The sequence below is a fragment of the Pholcus phalangioides genome, unplaced genomic scaffold (assembly GCF_987345545.1).
Source record: "Pholcus phalangioides strain wild (caught in Gottingen) unplaced genomic scaffold, Ppha-v1.0 ptg000010l_1, whole genome shotgun sequence".
NCBI classification, from domain to species: Eukaryota; Metazoa; Arthropoda; class Arachnida; order Araneae; family Pholcidae; genus Pholcus; species Pholcus phalangioides.
The window spans coordinates 44,306,281-44,327,050 of NW_028301603.1; the positions used below are offsets into that span (position 1 = coordinate 44,306,281).

The 20,770-nt window shown below is 35.7% G+C and overlaps 1 protein-coding gene across 3 annotated transcripts; it reads right to left on the reverse strand.

Annotated features, from left to right (window-relative positions):
- Positions 1-5,304: 5,304 nt before the first annotated feature.
- Fsn (F-box synaptic protein) lies at positions 5,305-20,482 on the reverse strand. Of its 3 annotated transcripts, none has more exons than XM_089238517.1 (4): positions 19,854-20,482; positions 17,870-18,164; positions 6,297-6,443; positions 5,305-6,088 (listed from the first exon to the last, which is right to left on the reverse strand). In XM_089238517.1, exons 1-2 carry the CDS (start codon positions 20,433-20,435, stop codon positions 17,943-17,945), a joined length of 804 nt encoding a protein of 267 aa, XP_089094643.1. In that variant the 5' UTR covers positions 20,436-20,482; the 3' UTR covers positions 5,305-6,088; positions 6,297-6,443; positions 17,870-17,942. The 3 variants fall into 3 exon arrangements, with proteins under 3 accessions (XP_089094643.1, XP_089094644.1, XP_089094645.1); XM_089238518.1 differs by having other exon boundaries at positions 17,870-18,128; positions 19,854-20,479; XM_089238519.1 differs by lacking the exon at positions 17,870-18,164 and having other exon boundaries at positions 19,854-20,481.
- Between the last annotated feature and the right edge of the window lie 288 nt (positions 20,483-20,770).

Below are 20,770 nucleotides of genomic sequence, written 5' to 3' on the forward strand. Positions count from 1 at the left end.
TCAGAAATTACAACTTTTGGCTTGTTACCCAGCATCGTAAGAATTCATAAAATAATCAATCCACATACATACTTTTCTGTTGTCACCAAAGTGTTCTAAAACCTTCAAGTTTCGGCCAAAAATATAACTCGTAAAAGCATCACATAAATTATAAATATTCTAAAAGTGATATTCATTCCCCCTCCCCCAATTATTCCAAATAAAAATCCACAGCCTACAAAGATTTTTCTTACAAAATTGTTTATATTTGCAGCAACTCTTTATTCACCTCTTGTTCAAAGTGGATCAACACATACACAAATTCTTTAAAATTAAGTTTTTCAATTTTCCTTGGTTTTGAGCAAATTTAAGGACATTCAACACGATGTTTGGCAATGTAGCACTCGTTATTTTGGCAAAATTTACAAATCAACTCATAATTCAGCGGACTAGCTTTTATTCATGAAATTAATTTTTTCTCCCACAAAACATCTGGATTTGATGCAATGACGATTGACCATAGTAATTTCTGCTGCTTGCAGTGGCGACTTTTTTTCTATTTTTGAAAACTGAAACCGCTGTCTGTTGTTGAGAAACACTGGTATAGAGTAACCATCTTCAGCTGTACGATCCGATCAAAGATATGATAGGGGTTTCACGCTGGAGGGGCCAATAATTTGAATAAGGAGCTGCGGTTACCCAATCCGATTTTCGGGGACAAAATCGAGAGCAGGAACTTGTCGGGAAAATTTAAATTCCCCAAATTTTGCAGAGGACTAAAAATAATCTTTTAAATTTTGCTTAGCATTTGTTTTCATAGGATAAAATACAACTTAAAAAAAGAAAAATTTTTAAAAATTTAAACTTTTTTTTAAAAATACCTTCCCCTTAAAATTTTGAAGAGTGAAGTTACTCTTCAAAATTATTTTCTCGGATAATTCTAAGTGGGAGGAATGGGTGGTGCAGAAGTATGAAGGAATAAAACGCTCCCTGGAAAAGAAAAGTTTCGTGGCACGCAAAAACAAAACTTTTTTTGTGCCTTTTTCCGAAAATCTGGGAATTTAATGCACTGAGCGCGTCATTGTACATACTCTATAGAGGAGAAAGAGAAATACTTATTTCTCCTCTAAGACCGGGATTACATTATAAAAAAATTTGAAAAAAATTCAACCGATAAGATTACCGGTTGCATTTTCACAAATGTAATCTGAGCTTTATTGGTTGGATTTTTCGAGTTTTATAAAAAGGATTTTATCGAACTTTTGTAGTGTAATCCCGGCCTAAGGTACATACAAGACAGGTATAAAAGTATTTAGAGTTTCCAAGTATACGAAAATACACACTAGAAGCAAGATGTTAATTTTGGTGCAGAGTTCCCACTACTGGTAATAGCATCATTTTCTTGCAAGAATGATAGAACTTTATTTACATTTTTTGACAGCACAACAATCTTCTTTTCCAGTTTTTCTCAGCATATCAGAAGCAGGTGTGGCCACTGTAGTCCGACCAATCAGGTGCTGTTATCTCTTAGCTGCGCTGGTTGTCGGCAGAGGTGTTCCCACCCACTACAGGGTGGCCTTGAAATCCCTATAAAGAAATCTCTCCTACCTTGTTTTTTTCCTTTTTTTCAGGGACTTTCAGCATCAAGTACTACTCATCAACCTTAGCAGGAAATATTCCAGGGTGGGGGGAAAAATAGTTTTTTTTTTTTTTAGAAACAGCTGGAAGGATTTTAAGGGGCCTTAAAAAGGAAATGAAAATTAATGACTTTTTAAGCACTGTATGAACCCTGTTTAAGAATTATGCACAATCACTAGTACAAATAATAAAATGTAGTGAAATTTAATCAAACTTTCTTTATCCAGACACAACCAACGATGAACCACTTTCACACAGTAATATATGCATTTCAATGTTAAAATATATAGGAATCAATTGCGACTGAAGTCAAACATCGTATAAACAAGGTTCCACTGCATGTTTTAATTGGGTTGCTGTACTTTAGAAATATGACATCCATATTTGTTATGGGCATCTTTTTCTCAGCCACCTCGTTGTGCATTTCACCCTTGTATTACTGTAATAGCTTAATGCCCTCCTCACACTGGAATAATGACGTTGCTTAGATACCTCAGAAGACTCATTATCTGAGTGACCCAATACATATATTTTTATGGTATCTCTCAGATGGGGATATTTGTGACCAGAAAACCTACACAACCTATTGACTGTCTTCTTGTGTGCAAGTCTCTTTGCTACTCCAGTTTCACATTGTCTTAAAGGTTGGGCCAACAGGGTCCCAAAATTATTAAACACTCACCAATTCTAAAAAAAATTTGACTTCATTAATTCAGGATTTCATAAAACTGTCTTTTAGAATGTAGATCCTGAATATTTTTATTAAATCGGATCCCCTGAACTAATAAAAATGGCTCTATTGTTGCGTAAAGGTGGTGAACTAAAAGGTCTCAAGAGTTTGGCATTAATCTTGGTAGCGTCAGGCAACTAGAGTATGTCTAGTCCTCTGGAGATTGCGTGAGGAGGGCTTTATAGTAGATTATAGCGTGCCCTCTGTATTCACTGCCTCCTCCTACCCAGTTTTCTGCAAAAACGCTGCTGCAGTGTTAATTATCGTATCAGAATAAAATATGAGTGGTACTAGTTAAACCTTTTGGAAACCGAAAAGTTTTTCTTGGTGCTTAAGTTCTCTATATGCCTTATAACTCCACATCTAGCATTCAGCGGCTTGTTTGGATGTTTTGCCAACAATTATGGCTCGCTATACACATTACTCATTGATGATTGTGGAGACATACAATGATGATGAAAATGCAGGAAACGTCTTAAAGTCCTGAATGAATTTCATTAGTGTCATTGGTAGAGCTGTGGAAGCTATAATGATGGGAACTTCCTGTATTGAAAGAACTTTTGGTCACACAATGTGTGCCCGAGGACACATTCATTTCTACGGAGCCAGCTTGAAAGGCCATGAATGAGATTATTACATTAGTAAAATAGGTGGACATGAACAAATTACAAAAATAAGAGCAATTCAGAAATCAACAGGGGAGGGATTAATCAAACTTCATGCCCCTGAAACTGAAGTGATACGGCATGATGGATGATCAAGATTAAGAAGTGGTAGGCAAGTTCATTTATATATGAGCAACATAGCAAAGGCTTTGTAAGTTTAAATCATTAATGGGTTATTTCCATAGCATAGACCCATCTATGGTATGTTTTTCACACTTAGAAAGAGGAAGCCTTGTTACTCTTTACAAGATATTACAATATTTTTTTAAAAACGTCGCAGAGAATCACTGGATGCCCCCTTTTACTTCTGCCGCAACAAAGTGGATGAAATGAGATGACTGAAAAAACAAAAGTTCATGGTTTGTGTTATTCACAGATTTTCCATACTCACGATTAGCCCCGGAATGTAACCCTTGTGAATACTGAGGGATGAAAGTACATACTCTTCTCTGCCAACCAACTATTCATTTACCAGATGCCATAAATAACTTTGGGAGAAAACTTCAATGAACATCCTGTACACACAACTGTTCCTTGATTTTTTCTGTACAAGATCTATGACCCTTTCCATTTACAGTAAAACTTAAGATTGGAAGGAGCTTGTTTTACGAGTGTTTTGCAAGACAAGCATAAATTTTGACTGAATTTGAATAGACTAGAAATTATAGCACAAGTACTGCATATACTAATTCTACCTGATGTATGTCACATGATCACAACTGAGGCGACAGTTCTTTCTTTCACTGCTGGTAAGGCTGTCACACTTAGGAAGACGCATTTAATATCAACTGAGTGTGTCCTTGCAGTTTTTGTTCTATATATACTTTGTGGATTACATAAATTTTACAAATGCAATATTACACAGATATGCCTTTATAATTTTATCAAAGCAAAGCTTTATTTTTTATCTTAATGCCTAGCATATTGCTTTAGTATAGACGTTTCATATTACATGAGGCATTATGCATTCATATTGCATATATCAAGGGTGGACAACGGCTTGCCCGACTAGATAAAAATTTTGTGAATTTTTTTAATTGAATTTGTGACTTATTTCAGGGTTTTTTTCTTTCAAACCGAGCACAACTCTGATCTATGGGGTAGACTTCATTTTGGCAAGCTTTTCATCCCAATAAATAAAACATCTCTTGAAGTTACTGGTGCGTGGATAAATTCCTTTAGTGTCTGTTCATCCACCTGTAGCTGCTATTGCGGGGGGGGGGGGGGTAAGTCAAGGGTGAGGAAAAAAAATTCTTTAAAATTCTAACTATGAATGTATTGGATGAAATGATTTGCAGAAGAAATTGTAGTTTTTGATGCATTGCATCTAGCTGGAAACGTAACCAGATAAACAATGAATATGTGTCAGTTTTATGAAGTGGAGGAATACAAAGCCCAAGGGCAGCCCGTTGTTTGACCTTAGTTAATGAGAAAATTAGCTGAGCTTTGTTAGTTAAGGAGGTTAAACGTTTAACCACTGAATTGTCAGTGCTTCACCATATTATGACGGAGGCAAATCTGAGTTTGGGGTGATTTTGCTGGTGCAGCTTACATGCCAGAATGTCGCAGCCACCCCTGGCATATATTAAAATATAGGCCTCTGCTAACATTATTGTATAAATGAATCTGATTATTTTTTCTATATTTAAAAAGGTCAACCTGATTATATATAGATTATAATATAATTCTGCAAAATCTGATGTACAACTGAGTTTGTATATCAGGCAAAGGATTATTTACTCTTCCATACGAGTGCTTTGGATTTTCAACACATTTTCAGAACGAACCATGCTTTTGTAATGTTTACATATACTCAAGCTCCTGGATAAAAGCGCAGTGGGTTTCTTTTTTGTTTAGGTAAAACTGGATTCTAAAAGACACATCCTCACATTATGCCTTATCTGTTTTATTTCTTTGCTCTTTCTCACGATGACATTTTTCAATATCCAGCCACTGCTCTATTATGTCACTAAATTTGTGCATAACTATCGATGGCAAAAACTTCAAGCACTTGTGAAATATAACATATAGACATACTGTCCTCATGTAAAATATTGCTAAATAGTTTTTCCACCCATTATTGGCTTGTCATTTATGCATCTTTGTTTATCCTCCAGCTGATCAGGTTGGGGTTTCCTATCATGCATTCCAATGCGTTTTTGTTTTACCTCCCCTAAAAGTCTGTACATTGAGTTTTTAATCGCCCTGTATACATTCTTGGTAATTAAGGGATTAAATGAGTTGTAGCAACCCCTTCAAAGTTTATTAAATAAAACAGAGAACAACCAGAACTCAAATAGAAACTGTATTTGTACTACTTTTTTTCCTTCAAAATAGCGTTTTTAAAAAAAATGTCAAAAATGGAAAAAAATTCATTTTTTGTCGAATTTGTACTAATGAATACACAGCAGATTTTCTCTCACACTCCACAGAGTTCTCAATATTGCACACACTCATGATAAAAAAATCGTCAACTTTGGCAGCTTTCCAAATCATAATTATACATACAATAGCCAACGTCATGTCAATTAGGAACAGATTTCACACTATAATCTTTCGTCTCATTGAATATATTATAATAAATAATTTACACTTGAAAACATTTAGGTTTACGCTGTATGAAAACACATTTTTCATACTTTCCAAATAGTCTTTTTCTTTTATACAGTAATGATAAGTTGTTGATACAACAAACCTTGAGCAATTTCGAATACAGCAATTGTTTATTTTGTTCACTTCCCTTTGACAAGTTCTAGAAAATAGTTTTTCTTTCTTCTCAAATTCAAATATAATCTTTGTTTTGAATAATTCCGAAAAAGGTTTTCCTGCGGCATATCACACATAGTCTTTCCAACTTTATGCAAGCAATATTTACACTGAATAGAACTCTCGCATCGAAATATTTCTTCTCTCCCTCTGTTCTTTGCAAAATTCAAACTGAATTATATACCGAAACGATTATATTCAAAAAATGAGGAAAATCAAATTTGAAATGTTGTGCCAAGTACTGGGTGCCTTTCTTTACAGCTGATGGTGCTGTTTGGTTTATGTTGATATCTGGAGCAAAATTTCTGCCCTACAGGAGAAGAAAATAGACAACAATGAACAAATTTGAATTATACCAAATGATATTTACATACACAGAGAGAGAACACCAATCTTAAAACTCATGATGCAACAATCTCTTGCTACCATCATTAAAGTGAAAGGGTTTTGAGCCATCTGTGAGGCAATGTGAAACAACACACCATTACAGGTAAGAAAGATGTAAGTGCTACACTCACATAACTGAAACAATCGTGTTTTGCTTGCGGCAAAAGAGTAAAAACAGCTTCGCTGTCTGATCACAGGCAAGTGTTTTCCAAGCTCTGATTAACTTCCCATAGAAAGCCACATTTTGAAAATGATCCTGTTTCGACACTTATGGAATCCTACGAGAAAAAAAGAATAAACATGAGGAACACGTTTATCTGTATCTTCAATGTTCATATACAACTATCCTTCACTTCATGTGGTTTTGTTATAACACGATTTTAGAAATTTCGACCCGCAAAATTTTGTCTGTAGTTTGATTTTAGTCCTCAAAATAGGCTTGCAATTTAGAAATATGACATACAGTAAAGTCTCGCTTATCCGGCATAAATGGGCCGGCAAAATGTCAGATAATAAGGAGGTAAGAAAAACCTTATTAAACGTCAAACTATGTTATAATTTTACACATTACAGATCTAATAATTATGCTTTACAGCAAAACAACAGAAAACCTTAGTCCTCTGCTGATTTAAATAAATTTCAATCGTAGTCTGCTTTCTTGACGAATGTTGTTTCTTTCCTGCACAGTCTCGCCATCTTTGCAGAATCATTATGTCGATTCCTGTAACTTCTTTTTGTTGCTCAATGTATTTAATAGCAGTTTCTAGAGCCTTAACTTTGTCCTTATGTGAAATTCTGAAAGGCTCAACAGTTGATTCTTGATCTTCAATTCCATTGTCATTGCAATTGACAAGAGCAGCAATTTCTTCATAGGTTATTTAATACTTATCACCATCCATCATAGTTGATGGTGTAACTAATGAACTGTAGCGCCACTGTACGAACAACGTAACTAATTAGCAGTGGTAGAGTCGAAAGCAACAAAAAAATAGACTACACTCACAACTTGCAGTTCTTGTTGGCGATTGATGAGTTTTTGTTTTTCTGTGGTGGGACGTCGGATAAATGCGACTCTACTGTAATTAAAATAACAAAATCTGTGATTTGTTGATATACATGAGATAAATATGAAAGAAATGCTGAAATCCAGATCTCACTAATGAACATCTTCTGGTAATATATCTAGAATGCCATCAGACTTGTAACTGAAAAAAAACCGATCCCAATGAATCTATAATTGTCATAATTGTGAGGAATATTTATAAAGAGATGAAGAATGCTGCTTGTCAGCTGAATCTCAAGTGCTTTCAATAAAAAAGTTATCAGCCAATCATACCAGGCTCTTCGAAAAAGAGCATCCACTAGAATCTATCGGTAGAAGTAGTGAAGAGTATTAATTAAAGGTCTGGAAACACATATCCACACCATGCCAGGACCGTAGCACAGGCGTCAGTTGGCTGTGACTCATCTCACCCCCCCCCCTTCAGACCACACCTTTCTGTCTCTTGCCACATGCTGGCTGTTAGTTAAATGAAACTGTGTCATCTGCTTCAAGATTTTAATTCAGCCGGTTTGGTGTAATCACAATTTTCAAATTAACAATTGCGATTTGGCTAATAATAGCCTAGCATAAATAATTATTTTAAATATTTATGCAAATAATCTATATATGTATATAAGTTTTTCATCTGTCTGTGCATGTATGTTATAGTTTGGAGAGAGAAGAAAGATAATTTCTGAAGTGATAAAAATGGGGAGAGGAAAAAAGTCGTAGAAATTTAAAAAATCTGTGGGGGGAAGAGGGGGAGAAGTCCCTTTCTCACGTACACACTCGTTTTTATTCAGAGTCAACGGCCATCATAAATATAATCATTTGTAGGGGCACAGATGGTGTAAAATTCTGACAACACCTCGGAGCAGTGCATCTCAACTCAGTAGGAGCATATTGTATGAAATAGCATGCATATCATACTGTGTGTGTGTATATGTGAAATATTCTAAAACCCTCTGCAGATGGCAAATGGAGATGGAATCAATAATAATTGGCGATTGATTCAAGCCCCGGCAGTTATACATGTTAAAACCTTGCCAGAATTTGATAACTTAAAGCACTCATTGCCAAAGTCCCAATTGCTGAAACAACTACGTCAGATATTTAGCACAAAAGTACTAAATGTTTTTGGGGAGTGCAGGCCATTCATTGGTTAAAAAATATGTCGTGGGCTTGAGTTATCCGGGAATGTGTTCCAAACCTCCAAAATTATATATAAAAATGCCACAGGCCCCTTAAAATATCTGTAAGCATGCCATGGGCAACTGGAGAGATCTGGAAATGTGCCACCAACCACTGAATCTGTAAATGTGTTTGCCAATGTTCTAGAATCTAGAGTATATGCAAATTCGGGTAAAATGATTAGCACTGACAGAATGTACCTATAATTGAGTTTGTCTGCAAGTACAATTGTTCTTTGTGTGTATATACAGCGGAGATGCCATTGACGCGCTATAATACGTCAAATATCCGGAAAACGATGCATAAAAATTTTGTTCAGCCATTCTCTATTCTTTTCTAGTTCTAAGAAAAAAGTGGAGAAAAAACCTCCAACTTTCTTCTTTTTACCATGTATCGTGATCGGGCAACCTTGAAAAAGTGGTTTTACTACTTTGTATACTGTACTGTATTGATATACATGCAAATTGGTGAAGAATAAAATGAGGGATATCTAGTTGCTTCCCTGAATGAAAGGCAGTGTAATAGTCAAATTTTGGAGTTTTTATTCACCTGCAGATTTTCTCCCTTTCGGTTACACACCGGGAAATTACAGCACTTTCGCAGCTATCTGCCAGCATTCAAAGATAGCATCTATCCGCCGTAAATATGCTTCGTTCCTACAATATTGCGAAAATGTCTTTTTTTAATCGTAAAGGATTGGAACGTCCATTCAAATTGTAAAACTTGGGAAAAACCGAATCTGTAAAAACTCAACCTTGAATATAAAGTATTGTCATCTAGCAGCTATGTGGTAGTCACCATTTCGCATTACGAAAATCATGGGTGTGCACGCAGAATTGGCTTTTGGAGGGGCACAAGAGAACGTAATTCTTCACAGAAAGTTGAGGTCACTGACACTGGAAAACAATTTTAAATTAACAGATAATATAAAAAAATTATTTTATTCCAATATTTTAATTCTCTACAACAGCGGTTCTCAACTGGTGCTCCATGTGAACTCCCAGGGGCTCCGCCGCCGGTAGAGGGGAAAAAACAGTTAAATTTGAAAAAAATTTATAAATATTCTCGAATAATAAAAATAAGTCAGTACCTTTGATGAATAAATAGAACGGGACTGGGCCATAGAAATTATATACCAGATAGGGCTTTCTGGGTCAAAAAAGGTTGAGAACCGTTGCTTTACAAAAATATTTTTGATCTTTGGGGGGGGGGGGGGGGGGAAAGAGACCCCTTATAACCCATTCCCAAATCCCAGTTTGGAACACACGATTGTGCAATGGTAATCAGCTAAAAATGTGATTTTCTAAGGTTTTCAAATTTTGAGTTGGCTATTTCTTTGAAAAACTTTTGGTTGCCACGACGATAACACAGACCTACAACACTAATATGTATACATTAAACACTTCAAATGCAGCATTACCAGTTTGGAGGATAGATGCAAAAGCACGACTGGGAGGGGGAAGGGACAGGCACGTCTAGTGTCCCAGACTCTGGAATAGGGGGGGGGGCACCAAATTCACCGCATAAACTACTACTTCTACATTACATGAGTGTGCCAAAATATGTGCTTGCCACGTTTGAGAAAGTATCTAGTTGTGGCACTAGATAGATGGCACCACCCACTGAACACAAAGCAGGCCAAATGCTGGGCACACACACAGGCACGCTGTTAAGTTTCTCTAATGACACAGAGCTCCCATATTCAGGTGTGAAAATATGTGGCAGTTACAGTTAAATGGCGACAGATCACAGTGGTGGACCATCAGGGAGCGAAAACAAAATCATTTTACCAGGGAAACCAAAGTATGAATAGGGAATCAGAAGATAAGTACCTGAGAAAGGAGAGAGAGAATCGAATTTGCTTTAAAGTTGATCAGAAGATACTGAAAGTGCTAAGATTTTTTCCCTGAAATGTAAAATCAATCAGAAGGGAATTTATAGATTAATTTATTAGTAAATATATAAATGTGTACCTCCAACTGTTAATTAAAGTGGATCCTGCTTGTAAGTTTTTCAAAAACTGTCATAAAAACGTTGTAAATAAGAAAACACTTTAAACAGGAAATGCTAATAAGAATTACTTTTGTTAGGACCAGGGTTGGCAGGTTTTTGACAGTTTAAACTGTAACATTAAAAACCTTTGTCTAAAACCCCAAATATTGCTTTTCAATATTGAAATTCCCATTTCAAATGCACACGTTAATTGCATGTAATGTTTAAAGTGACTGTTATACAAAGAATAAATATTTAATATGATTCTAATTTTCTACTCTACAGAATTATTTTGGACAAAATATATATGGTTTTTGTTCTTATAAAATATACAATTTGAATAAAGTATAGCATAAACACTGAAGGGAAAACTGTGGAATGATTCGACATGTACTCATTTTACAAAAGATAAGTGTTTAAAAAAGTTTATTACATCATATATATGTAATGTTGATTTCTGTTATTAAATTATCTAGATAATCACTGAGATACTCTTATTGTGCATAACACTGAAATATATCTAGCGATCAAAATACTAAATTGTAAAACTAAAAGGTCATTTGATTTAGCAATGCTAGCTTTGTACATGAAGCTTAAGAAATTGCTGTAATTTATCCATGGACAAAGTTATTCTTACTTCTGCACTACGATATGATATATTTACTAGCATTTATAATGCAATGGTTTTCCAATTTAAGCTGTATTTAATTTTAAATGTGCAAAATAAATGCTTTGGGTATCAAGTCCTGTCGGCTCTACTTTGGTTGAAAATACTCTTTGAAACTCAGAATTTATACACCCTGAGCTCCTAGAAATTTTTAGACGAAAATAAATGAGTTTAATTGTTGTGTTAACTGATTCTGTGTGAGAATTTTTACATGGAATAAAATTTTGGGCAGATCAGAAAATTTAAAATATTGAAATAGAGTCTCAGTAATTATAATTCCGAATGTAAAACCCTTCAATCTACTTAAAAGTATAAGTTTTTTTATTTAGCATATTTATCAGGTTAAAAAAACTATTTGACAAAATTGACAGTAAGTTTTTTACTGTTTTAATACCGATTTATAGTTTCTGAAGTCTAAAACCTAACTTTGTGATGCCCTATCATACATATTTTGTATAAGCAGCTCTATACTATTTAGCAAATTGAACATGTGATCAGTAGCTTAGATAAAATGAACCACAGAATTATATTTTACGTGTTCTAGACTCTTATGTCGAAAAATTGAAAATTGTAAATTATAATTAATATTTTGTTTTAATTATTATAAATTAATTTTTTAAAAATAAAACATTGTGATATACAAAAAAGTATGTTCATCATTTTATGTACCTATTGTCTTCAAAACATTATCAAAAAGCATTCATTTAGGTTTTTGAGTGTTCAAACCAGTTTTTGAGTGTTCAAACTTCTTTTTGATGTTTGTCATGTCAAAAATCCAACCCTGGTTAGAACCATGAAAATAAGTTCTACTAAGTGGAAAAATGTTCTAAATATGAGAAACGAGATAAGCAGGATCAACTGTATATTTGTTTTAGATTGATTATATGTGCAGAACTCCATACGTTAAATTCTGAGTGCTAATGAGCTTCTTTGCAAGCTTTTCCTATTAGTAGACAATGAAAGTATATAAACCTTTGAATAGAACATGTTTTTAGAAATGAATTATACTTTTGATGCACCAGGGTTTAAGCTGGATAGAAAATTCCTTTTGCAAAAAAGTGAAAATGGGAGGAAAAGCTTTAGCAAAATGCTATGATGCTAAGGGGCCATTCAAGTATTACGTCAGCAGATTTTTAGCCATTTTTGACCCCTCCCCCTTGTCAGCAAAACACTGACCCCCTCCACCCCTTGTCAGCAAAATTTAGTCAGCAGCTTAGAATATTTCATATCTTCAAAAAGGATGGTTGATAACGTAAGCAACCTTCAAACTACTCCCCACCGTCATCAAAAGTCAGCAAATCCAAAACCCCCTCCCCCGATGCTGACGTAGCACTTGAATGACCCCTAATGTAATGGTTGATGGTTGGATGTCTACTCATTGCGTACCTCCCGTATGCATTTTTACGAAAGTGGCTACTACTTTTTTCGCATTCTACGATTTTTTTTCGCAATTTGCAAAAAATGCGACTGTAGCTTAAACCCTGTGATGCACAGATACTTTCTTCTCCTACCCAGAACATGGCCCACTGCTCAGTCTCAACAAAGAAATATAAGCAGGTGATCAAAGACTTGAGGCATGCTGGCAGAAAATCAGAGATACCAGTGGATTATGGGGTATAATTTTTTTCAATATAAATTTTTTTTTAAGAAGGACCCACTTTCACTCAAAAAAAACAGATTTTTTGAATAACCTTGGTCCCGGGTAAATTGGAGTACAGTGGCATCTCTGATACAGTGAAACTTCGATAAGTCGTCACCTCATGTTATCAAAAAATCATGATTGGCATCAGTTTCAATGTGCAATATTGTCAAAATTGTACAAATTCAAAGTAATATAACATTTATTAAAATAATAATCAAAATTACTATAAAAATAAAATTTATAGATTGCAAAAGTAAAAAATAGAAATGTTTGACTTTTTTTTTCTCTTATTACTTAACTTATTGTTCTAAAATGTACTGATACACTTTGATTTATACTGGTAATTTTTAATTTAGACTACTCAGAGCAACTGTTAGAATAGTTAGATTTTCTTCACAACAGAATTATTGCACATTAATTTCACTAATACATGAAGTTTAATTTTAGTGTTTTAATTCTTCATCAGTAGTTCACGATACAACTACAAGGTAATCTAAGATCCACTTTTGTCTTGGAGGGCCCTGAACAGGAAAAAATAAGCACTAGAAGACCTCAACTTCGAGAAAGAATGTCTGGTTTTTCAACAAAAATATTTCATTTAAATTTGAAGCCTTAAATTAGTGGGGCCATGCATAAATCAAGTCTAGCTTGAACATTCCTTTATGTTTCAAAAACTGTCAGCAAATGAACTTCCCAGCGTAACTTTTGTTAGCATATGGCAATGCTATTAAGTTGTTTTTTTTTAAAGGAAGCCATTGAAATAATCTTCTTTCACAAACTTTTCCATAGTGATGAGTTAACTGTTGGTACAAAAGGACGTAAGTCAAGTCAAGATGAGTTAACTGAAATTAATGACGAGTAAACGAGGGTTTAATAACACTGTTGTCTATGAAAGATGGAAGGGCCTATAGAAAAATTACGACTTAACAAGGTTTTACTGTATACGTCGTCCAGATGCACTCATGCCGCTACCTACTGCAATCTTGGCACTACTACTACTGCTCTCTCTCTCTCACTTGCTTTTGTTCTCTTGGTGAGCTCGCACTAATAATAATGTTATAGTGAAAATAATTTGTGCCTAAGCACTTTCCATATTTGCCGGCTGTGTTTTGCATTTTGAATATTCATCTGTCTCATTTAAGCTCATTACAGAAATGATCTAAAGCATTCAAGGTTATCGCACCATCGATGATGTATAGTATTTTAGGTGAATTTGCTCAATGTGCAAATGTCCGCCTGTGCTTCAGAAGTGTACTTTGTCTTTCAACATATGATAGATCCACATTTTAACCTGTAATGAGAAATTAAATGAAACTAATCCACTCCAGGCTCTTGCTTATTCTTAAAAGACCTGGATACCTGTACGAGTTGGTCTGAGCCTTCAACTAAGATATTTGAAATGATTAAGTCTCATTTGTCATCTGAAATATTGATGAATTCATGTATATTGAGAGACTAATGATGCCTTCAACTAAGATACTTGAAATGATTAAGTCTCATTTCTCATCTGAAATATTGATGAATTCATGTATATTGAGAGACTAATGATGCCTTCAACTAAGATACTTGAAATGATTAAGTCTCATTTCTCATCTGAAATATTGATGAATTCATGTATATTGAGAGACTAATGATTCCTGCAATTATGAGCTTGAGACATTCTGACTGTGATCCTGTATTCTTAGTCTTCTTCCGCCGATAACACTTACATGTGAATCTCTGATAGCGAGTGCCTAAATGGCATGGTTTTAAGATGCTTGTCTACCACCTTGAAGGTTGCAGCCAAGGCCCCAGGTTTAAACCTGAAGAGAGTATAGATAAGATATTTTCCCTAATGAGCGTGAGGTGACTACCGATAGGTGGTGCCTTCATTTCCAACCCAACTCATTAATGGCAGTAAATTGCAATAAAGCGATGCGGCCAGTGATGTAGTCTTTGACAATGTGCTGATCATCCAACTCGTCTTTCTTTACTTGGATTGAAACTACTAATATTCATTGTTCATCATTATGACATACTTTCGGAACCTCTATCTACAAAGTATTTCAACAAGTGGACCAAGACATTTTTGTGGACTGAAGAGTGTTGGAACGCTTGTCGGTTAACTAAATGTCTCGATAACACATAATCATCTGGAGTCTTGGTGAGAAATATATTTCTTATTCTGTCGCAAGATTTAGGTTGAAATTTGAAGAAGATTGTAAGGTGTAAAAATTATTTTTTTTGTGCGTGTCAAACTTTTGTGTTAAATTTGATAAACTTATTGTAGAAAAAATCTTCAACATATGAAAATAAATTGACCATTAAAAAGAAAAACAATTTCTAGTGAAATCCTTGTTTGTCTGCTGGTTTTGCATTGATGAATTCGGGGATGCAACAGAACAATGTTCTAGAAAATTTGACTGGAATAAGAGAAAGCGAAAAAGGCAATCAAAAGGAATGTCACTGCATTATCACGCTCAAAGTAACGTCATTCCCAACTAATCCAACCAGAAACCATGGCTATTATTCAGGCACCTTACGGCACGTTTACACACGTCGAGTAGAATTTAATAGATAACAAATTTTAAGTCGTCAACTGCTAGAAAAACTGTCCTAATGTAAGTAATGAAGTAGTCAAATACTCATTGAATAATGTGACGCTGCGTCCACTAGCTCATGTGCATAAAGCCTACTTAATGGAAAAAGTAGAAACTGGTTTATCCACTTGTCAACTAAATCCCTTAACAATTAAACGTCCTCAACATCTGCCTACATTTTAAAGTACTTGATAGGCGTAAACGGGTATTTAATTTTCCTTGATTTGACATAATTACAATGCAAGTTAAGGAATTTCATTTATTCATTTGATTTTAAATGAATAATAAAAATCCTTTTTCAACATCATATTACCATCCAAAATCCAGTAAAACCAGTCTTTGACGTAATAACAAGAGACAAATTTTTTTACACTGAACACAGGTTTCCCATTTAATAAAGGTTCAATTGACATGTGCAAAATTGTAAGAATCTCACATGCAATTGAAATAAAATAAATCGAAAATAAAATAAATAATTTAAAATATTGGTGAAATAAATTAACGTACATTATTTACTCTATAATTACTAAAAAAAAATTTGATTTTTCACAGCATCTTTGCACAGATGTACCTCGCTTTACACAATTAATTGGTTCTGCAAAATAGTCACATAAAACAAAATAAAGTAAAGTGAGTTGAATTTAACATAGGTAATATAGGGGTTTGGTTTTCTTCACAGGGATTGAAAAAATTCAACCCAACAGTAAAATACCTTTTTTTTTTAAAGAATTATTCAAAGCTATGAATAAATCCTGTGAATTTCAGGCAATACGAATGAATTGAATACTTTTTCTGTCTTCATTCCTTCTGATTGATTCAAGCACGTATGGGTGTTTTCTATCCTTAAGAGCCTGGTATGATAGGCTGATAACTATTTTTAATGAAGCAATCAAGTTTCGGCTAACAAGCAGTATTTTTTGTTTCATTATAAAAATGAAGTCAAAGAATTCTACATATTCCTCCCACATATGAAAATTCTAATTTAACTGGAACTACTTTTTTTACGATTAAATTTCTCATGGCATTGTCAATGTGTTACCATACATTGTTCATCAGACAGATCTGGCAAGTTTTATCAGAGATTTATCTCTCCCACATTCGTGTCAGCTACAACATCTAATCCAAGGTATTCGTCAAAGGATTTAACTGTGTAATGTCTTCAACAATTTGCAAGCTCATTTCCAGGATTAAGGTTAAACTCTAAGCCAAATTTTGCAGGTTGGAATTAATAAAATTAACTTTATAATTTTATGACGAAATTGTGTAAAGCCAATCCCAGCAAAGCATGCATGCGAGGGATACATGGGCGGAGATACAGGGGCAGCGTCAAAGGTGGAGTCGACTGATCTAATGTATATATGAATTGATATAATCATCGTGCCCCCCCCCAGACTTCCAAGTCTATCTCCGCCCATGGAGGGATACCAGTATAAAACTTCACCTCACACTGTTCATCTGAATAGCCAACACATTTACATTCATTTGACTTTCTCTGAAATTTTCAATGAGGGTGCGTCAATATCTGTTGTGTCAAGTTCAGTTTGTATATTGTTGTCTATGTTAATGTAATCCTCAGCACCAGGGCCATACCTAGGATTTTTGTGGGGGGGATGATTTTTATGTCCAGACCACTGTAAAATTCGATTATTTTATAACAGCATTTTTGCTCCCAACTAAAATTTGCCATGTCCCAAATTTTGACGCCTGGGCACTTCTCCCCTTCAAATCCCGGCGCTACTCAGCACTGCGATTACGGAAAGCAACTTACATAAAATTTTGTAAGCTTTGCGTATCATCAAGTTGAGTGTTTCCTGCCTAGAAATTTGTGTCAGCACCTCTGTGGTAATGGAGAGGTACTAGAGCATTTGTTTCCAATAGTTCCTGGACTGAAATGTTTGATTTTATCGACTCATAAGGAATTTCTGGCGCTCAATTCTAATAGTTGACAAGGATTACACAAAGTGATCTATAAATCATCTAAGATGTGAAATTCATCGAAAATGCTGAAATTTGGTGAGATCTGAACTTTGTTGTGTTACGATATCTCTCACAATTGACTGCCAATACTTCAAGATACAACTTTAATTCTTAGAACTGGAAAATCAAACAAACAGGATACTAATTGTAAAATGTTGAAATTGTTTAACTTTGGATAAATGATTACTTGCCCCAAAGCAGAATGTGCCAAAATCTACGACGTACGTCGCAGAATGATTAGCGCTACTGCAGAACAATTTGGGAGAATTTTAAGAAAAGTACAAAAAAAACAACTTTATTATACGTACGGGGATTTTTACCGCAGAACATTCCCAGTCAGTTGAGGGCTCATCTCAGAACAGTGATAAACATTTTGCTTTGGGGCTTTCACGGTTCATTTTGTTGTTTGCTCACATTTTTGGATTTCCCAAACTTAACATAGGAATGCAACACTACGTTGCAGTATTTTGGAATTTAAATCATAGGACCAAGATTTTTTTTTTTTTCAATTGAAGACAGGTTTTCGATTAATACAGTTTCCACCAAAGCCAGGTTTTACTTATATTCATCATAACAATTCTATTCATAAGAGACATATAATATGCTATACTCGCCTTTTTTGCTCCAGAACAGTAAAAGTTGTTTTATTACGCCAAGACAACCAGCAGGAAAAACAAAAGATAGGCATCACCCATCCAGCGGGTTCCCCAGGTAAACCATGGAGACTTCTGTGTTCCCATACACTGCAGATATCGCTGGATACAGTCTCTTGTCCGGAAGTCCACGGAACGCCACACCAAGAAACTCATAATTCCTCTCAAAGGCTAGTGTGTTGTCTTCGCAGTCAAGTATCACACGGATTCTCTCGCCAACCTGCACAGGCACCATTGGTGCAAAATCCATGATTTTCTGTACAACACATAAAAAGCATCGCATGCAATTACATCGCAGCAGCAGCATCAATCGTCTCACGTCTCACTCACACAATCATTCATTCAATAACTATGTAACTGGTAACATTGAATGCTGCTAAGATAATGAACGCAGTAGCCTCTCGCTAATACGACACATATCAGTGTTTTGGTTTACCAAAACTGCCAAATTACTGGAAGCAAATTGAAAAAGAATGTTTGAATAATATGAACTTCTTTGCAGTTACATGTTTCACTCTTCTATGGGGGACTTAAAGAAAATCTGCCTAAAAAAATATGCTGGATTAGCACGCGGCCGAATTATCGAGAGTCTACTGTACACAAGAAACGCTTTCAATAACATGCATGATACAGTTATTTCAAATTCAAAAAGTTGAGATAGTCAAATTCATCAATACGAGAAACGTAAATTGACCAAAAGTTTAAACTTAGCGGTCAAAACTCACCTATGATTCCAAATAATCAGCCACTCCTCACGAAATCTGACAAAAAATTACATCCCTGACATAGCGTGGGGGGGGGGGGGGAGATTCAATTGAAAAAATTCTATCGTTAGTACAGACAGAGTAGATACCCACACCATTGACTGTACCCCCACCCACAATGATTCATCTCTCAAGTCATTCTAGTCAGAGGCGCTGACATCAAGAAAACATTAGATGGTGGCCTGAGAGTTACCTGTCTTTCTGTATAAAGGGTGAAAGTGCTCTTTTGCGAATGAAAGGAGGTGATAGACGAATCTAAGAGGAGCATGAAACACTGATAATGAGTTGTGGGGAAAAAACATAACACGTCTGAAAAACCTGAATTTGGGAAGTTTCTAAAAGACTTATACAGCAAACTAAGCACATATTTCAAAACATAAAACCCTATCAGGTGACACCATTTCCATGAGAATATCTGAATTTATTGTGGCCAGCTACAAGTTTTATACAGTATTACTCAGTATGTACATGCCACTGTACGGCAGTAGCAAGGCCACAACTAAGGGGGGACAGGCAGGTCTGGTAACAAATTTCACCCTTTAACCTATCTTTTAACATTATATGGGGGTGTAGAAATGCATGCTTGCCCCAGCTGACAGCTTTAATATAAGGAGCCAGCCGTTGAACATGTTTGGCGCCAAAAAAAAGCCGATGAAAATCGTCAAGTGGCCCCTTATACCAAAGCTGTTCTTTCACTCGCACACCTCAAATAGAGTTGCAAATATGTTGCATTATATAGCTTCTGATAAATGCATCAAGAAAGAATCATGATTTGTCTGCGCCAAAACAAATTATATGTTGCCAACATCATTCTATTTCTCAATGTAACAGATGTTTTGGGTGGTCCTTCTACAGACAGCGGCAGATCACAGGTTCTGGCAATAATTCCCAATACATGGTCTTCTGTTGGCAGTTAATTTTTTCTATTGCCAGACCTGATTTGGCGCTATTGATAACCTTTGTAAATAAGGTTACAGACAGGAAGATAGGAAAACCCAAAGTATCTATGCTATATCACAAAAGAGGATGATGTTGGCAACATATCGTTATTTTGGCACAAACAAGAGCTTGCCAATAAAAGGTATACTATATATTAGGAATAAACCTAGAAATATTCAGCGTGAATGCATTTTTAGTACAACTGTTTTGAAATCACATGATTTCCCGCCCCTCCAACTCACCTGATATTTTGGAGCATTGTTAAGCTGGGGATAGTTGCCTTGGCTGTCCCCGTTGTGAAGTAGGTGATTGTCCACAAGATTCCACCCCCAGCTCTCGCAGTTGGAACCGAGGAGCGCCACGTAGCCGGGACACTGAACGGGCGCTTCTTTCGTGGCGATCCCGATGACAGCCACCGTCCCCAAGGGTCCTTCCCACCAAACCTCCCAACAATGCCGGCCGGTGATGAAACCGATTTTGCCTTTGGCCGCGTCCGTGCTCTGAGCCACGGGGTTCCTGTGCAGAGTGAATCCATTCGGTTTTATGTACACGTTCCTGGAGCACTCATTCGGGTCCCACGCGTGGTAAAAAGCTCGCAGTTTAGACTTGTACGTCGGAACACTGGACAAGATGTCAGAGCGCAGGGCCTCCTCGGCCAGCTTCCTCACGCAGTGCATGCGCCACACGTCATTGTTCTCGTCGTTCAACAGTTTGTACCAGTTTTTGCAGACCAGCGAACAGTTCCTCAGGTCCGTCAAATCCAGGTATGAAAATATTATCTCTAAAACGTTATGCGTTAAACTGCCCCACTTGGCAGACGCCATGACGATAACTCCCTCTCTTTCTTTCTCTCCCCTTCTTTCCTCCCTCAAGATAAGAGAGAGAAGAAAAAATTTTCCCTCTCTTGTGCATTTCCGCAAATTGAAGTACGCGTATTAAACAAAACTTTCAAGACAGCATTCAGTATTGGTCAATTGAATCACGTTATTTTAAGAGCTGGTAATTTAAAAATATGGGGGGGGGGGTGATAAAAGTTCAGTAATTATTTTGTAATTATTTTAAACAGCAGAAAAATCAACTCAAACATTTGTTTTCTTCGGAAAAAACCAATTTCCTTGATATTTGAATTCAACAGATCTTGTATGAACTTGATCCATCA

Coding starts and splice junctions, on each gene's coding strand:
- Fsn (XM_089238517.1), bottom strand. CDS start 20,435: ATGGCGTCTGCCAAGTGGGGCAGTTTAACGCATAACGTTTTAGAGATA. Junction 18,165..19,853: donor ACAATGCTCCAAAATATCAG/GTGAGTTGGAGG, acceptor TGTGTTGTACAG/AAAATCATGGATTTTGCACC.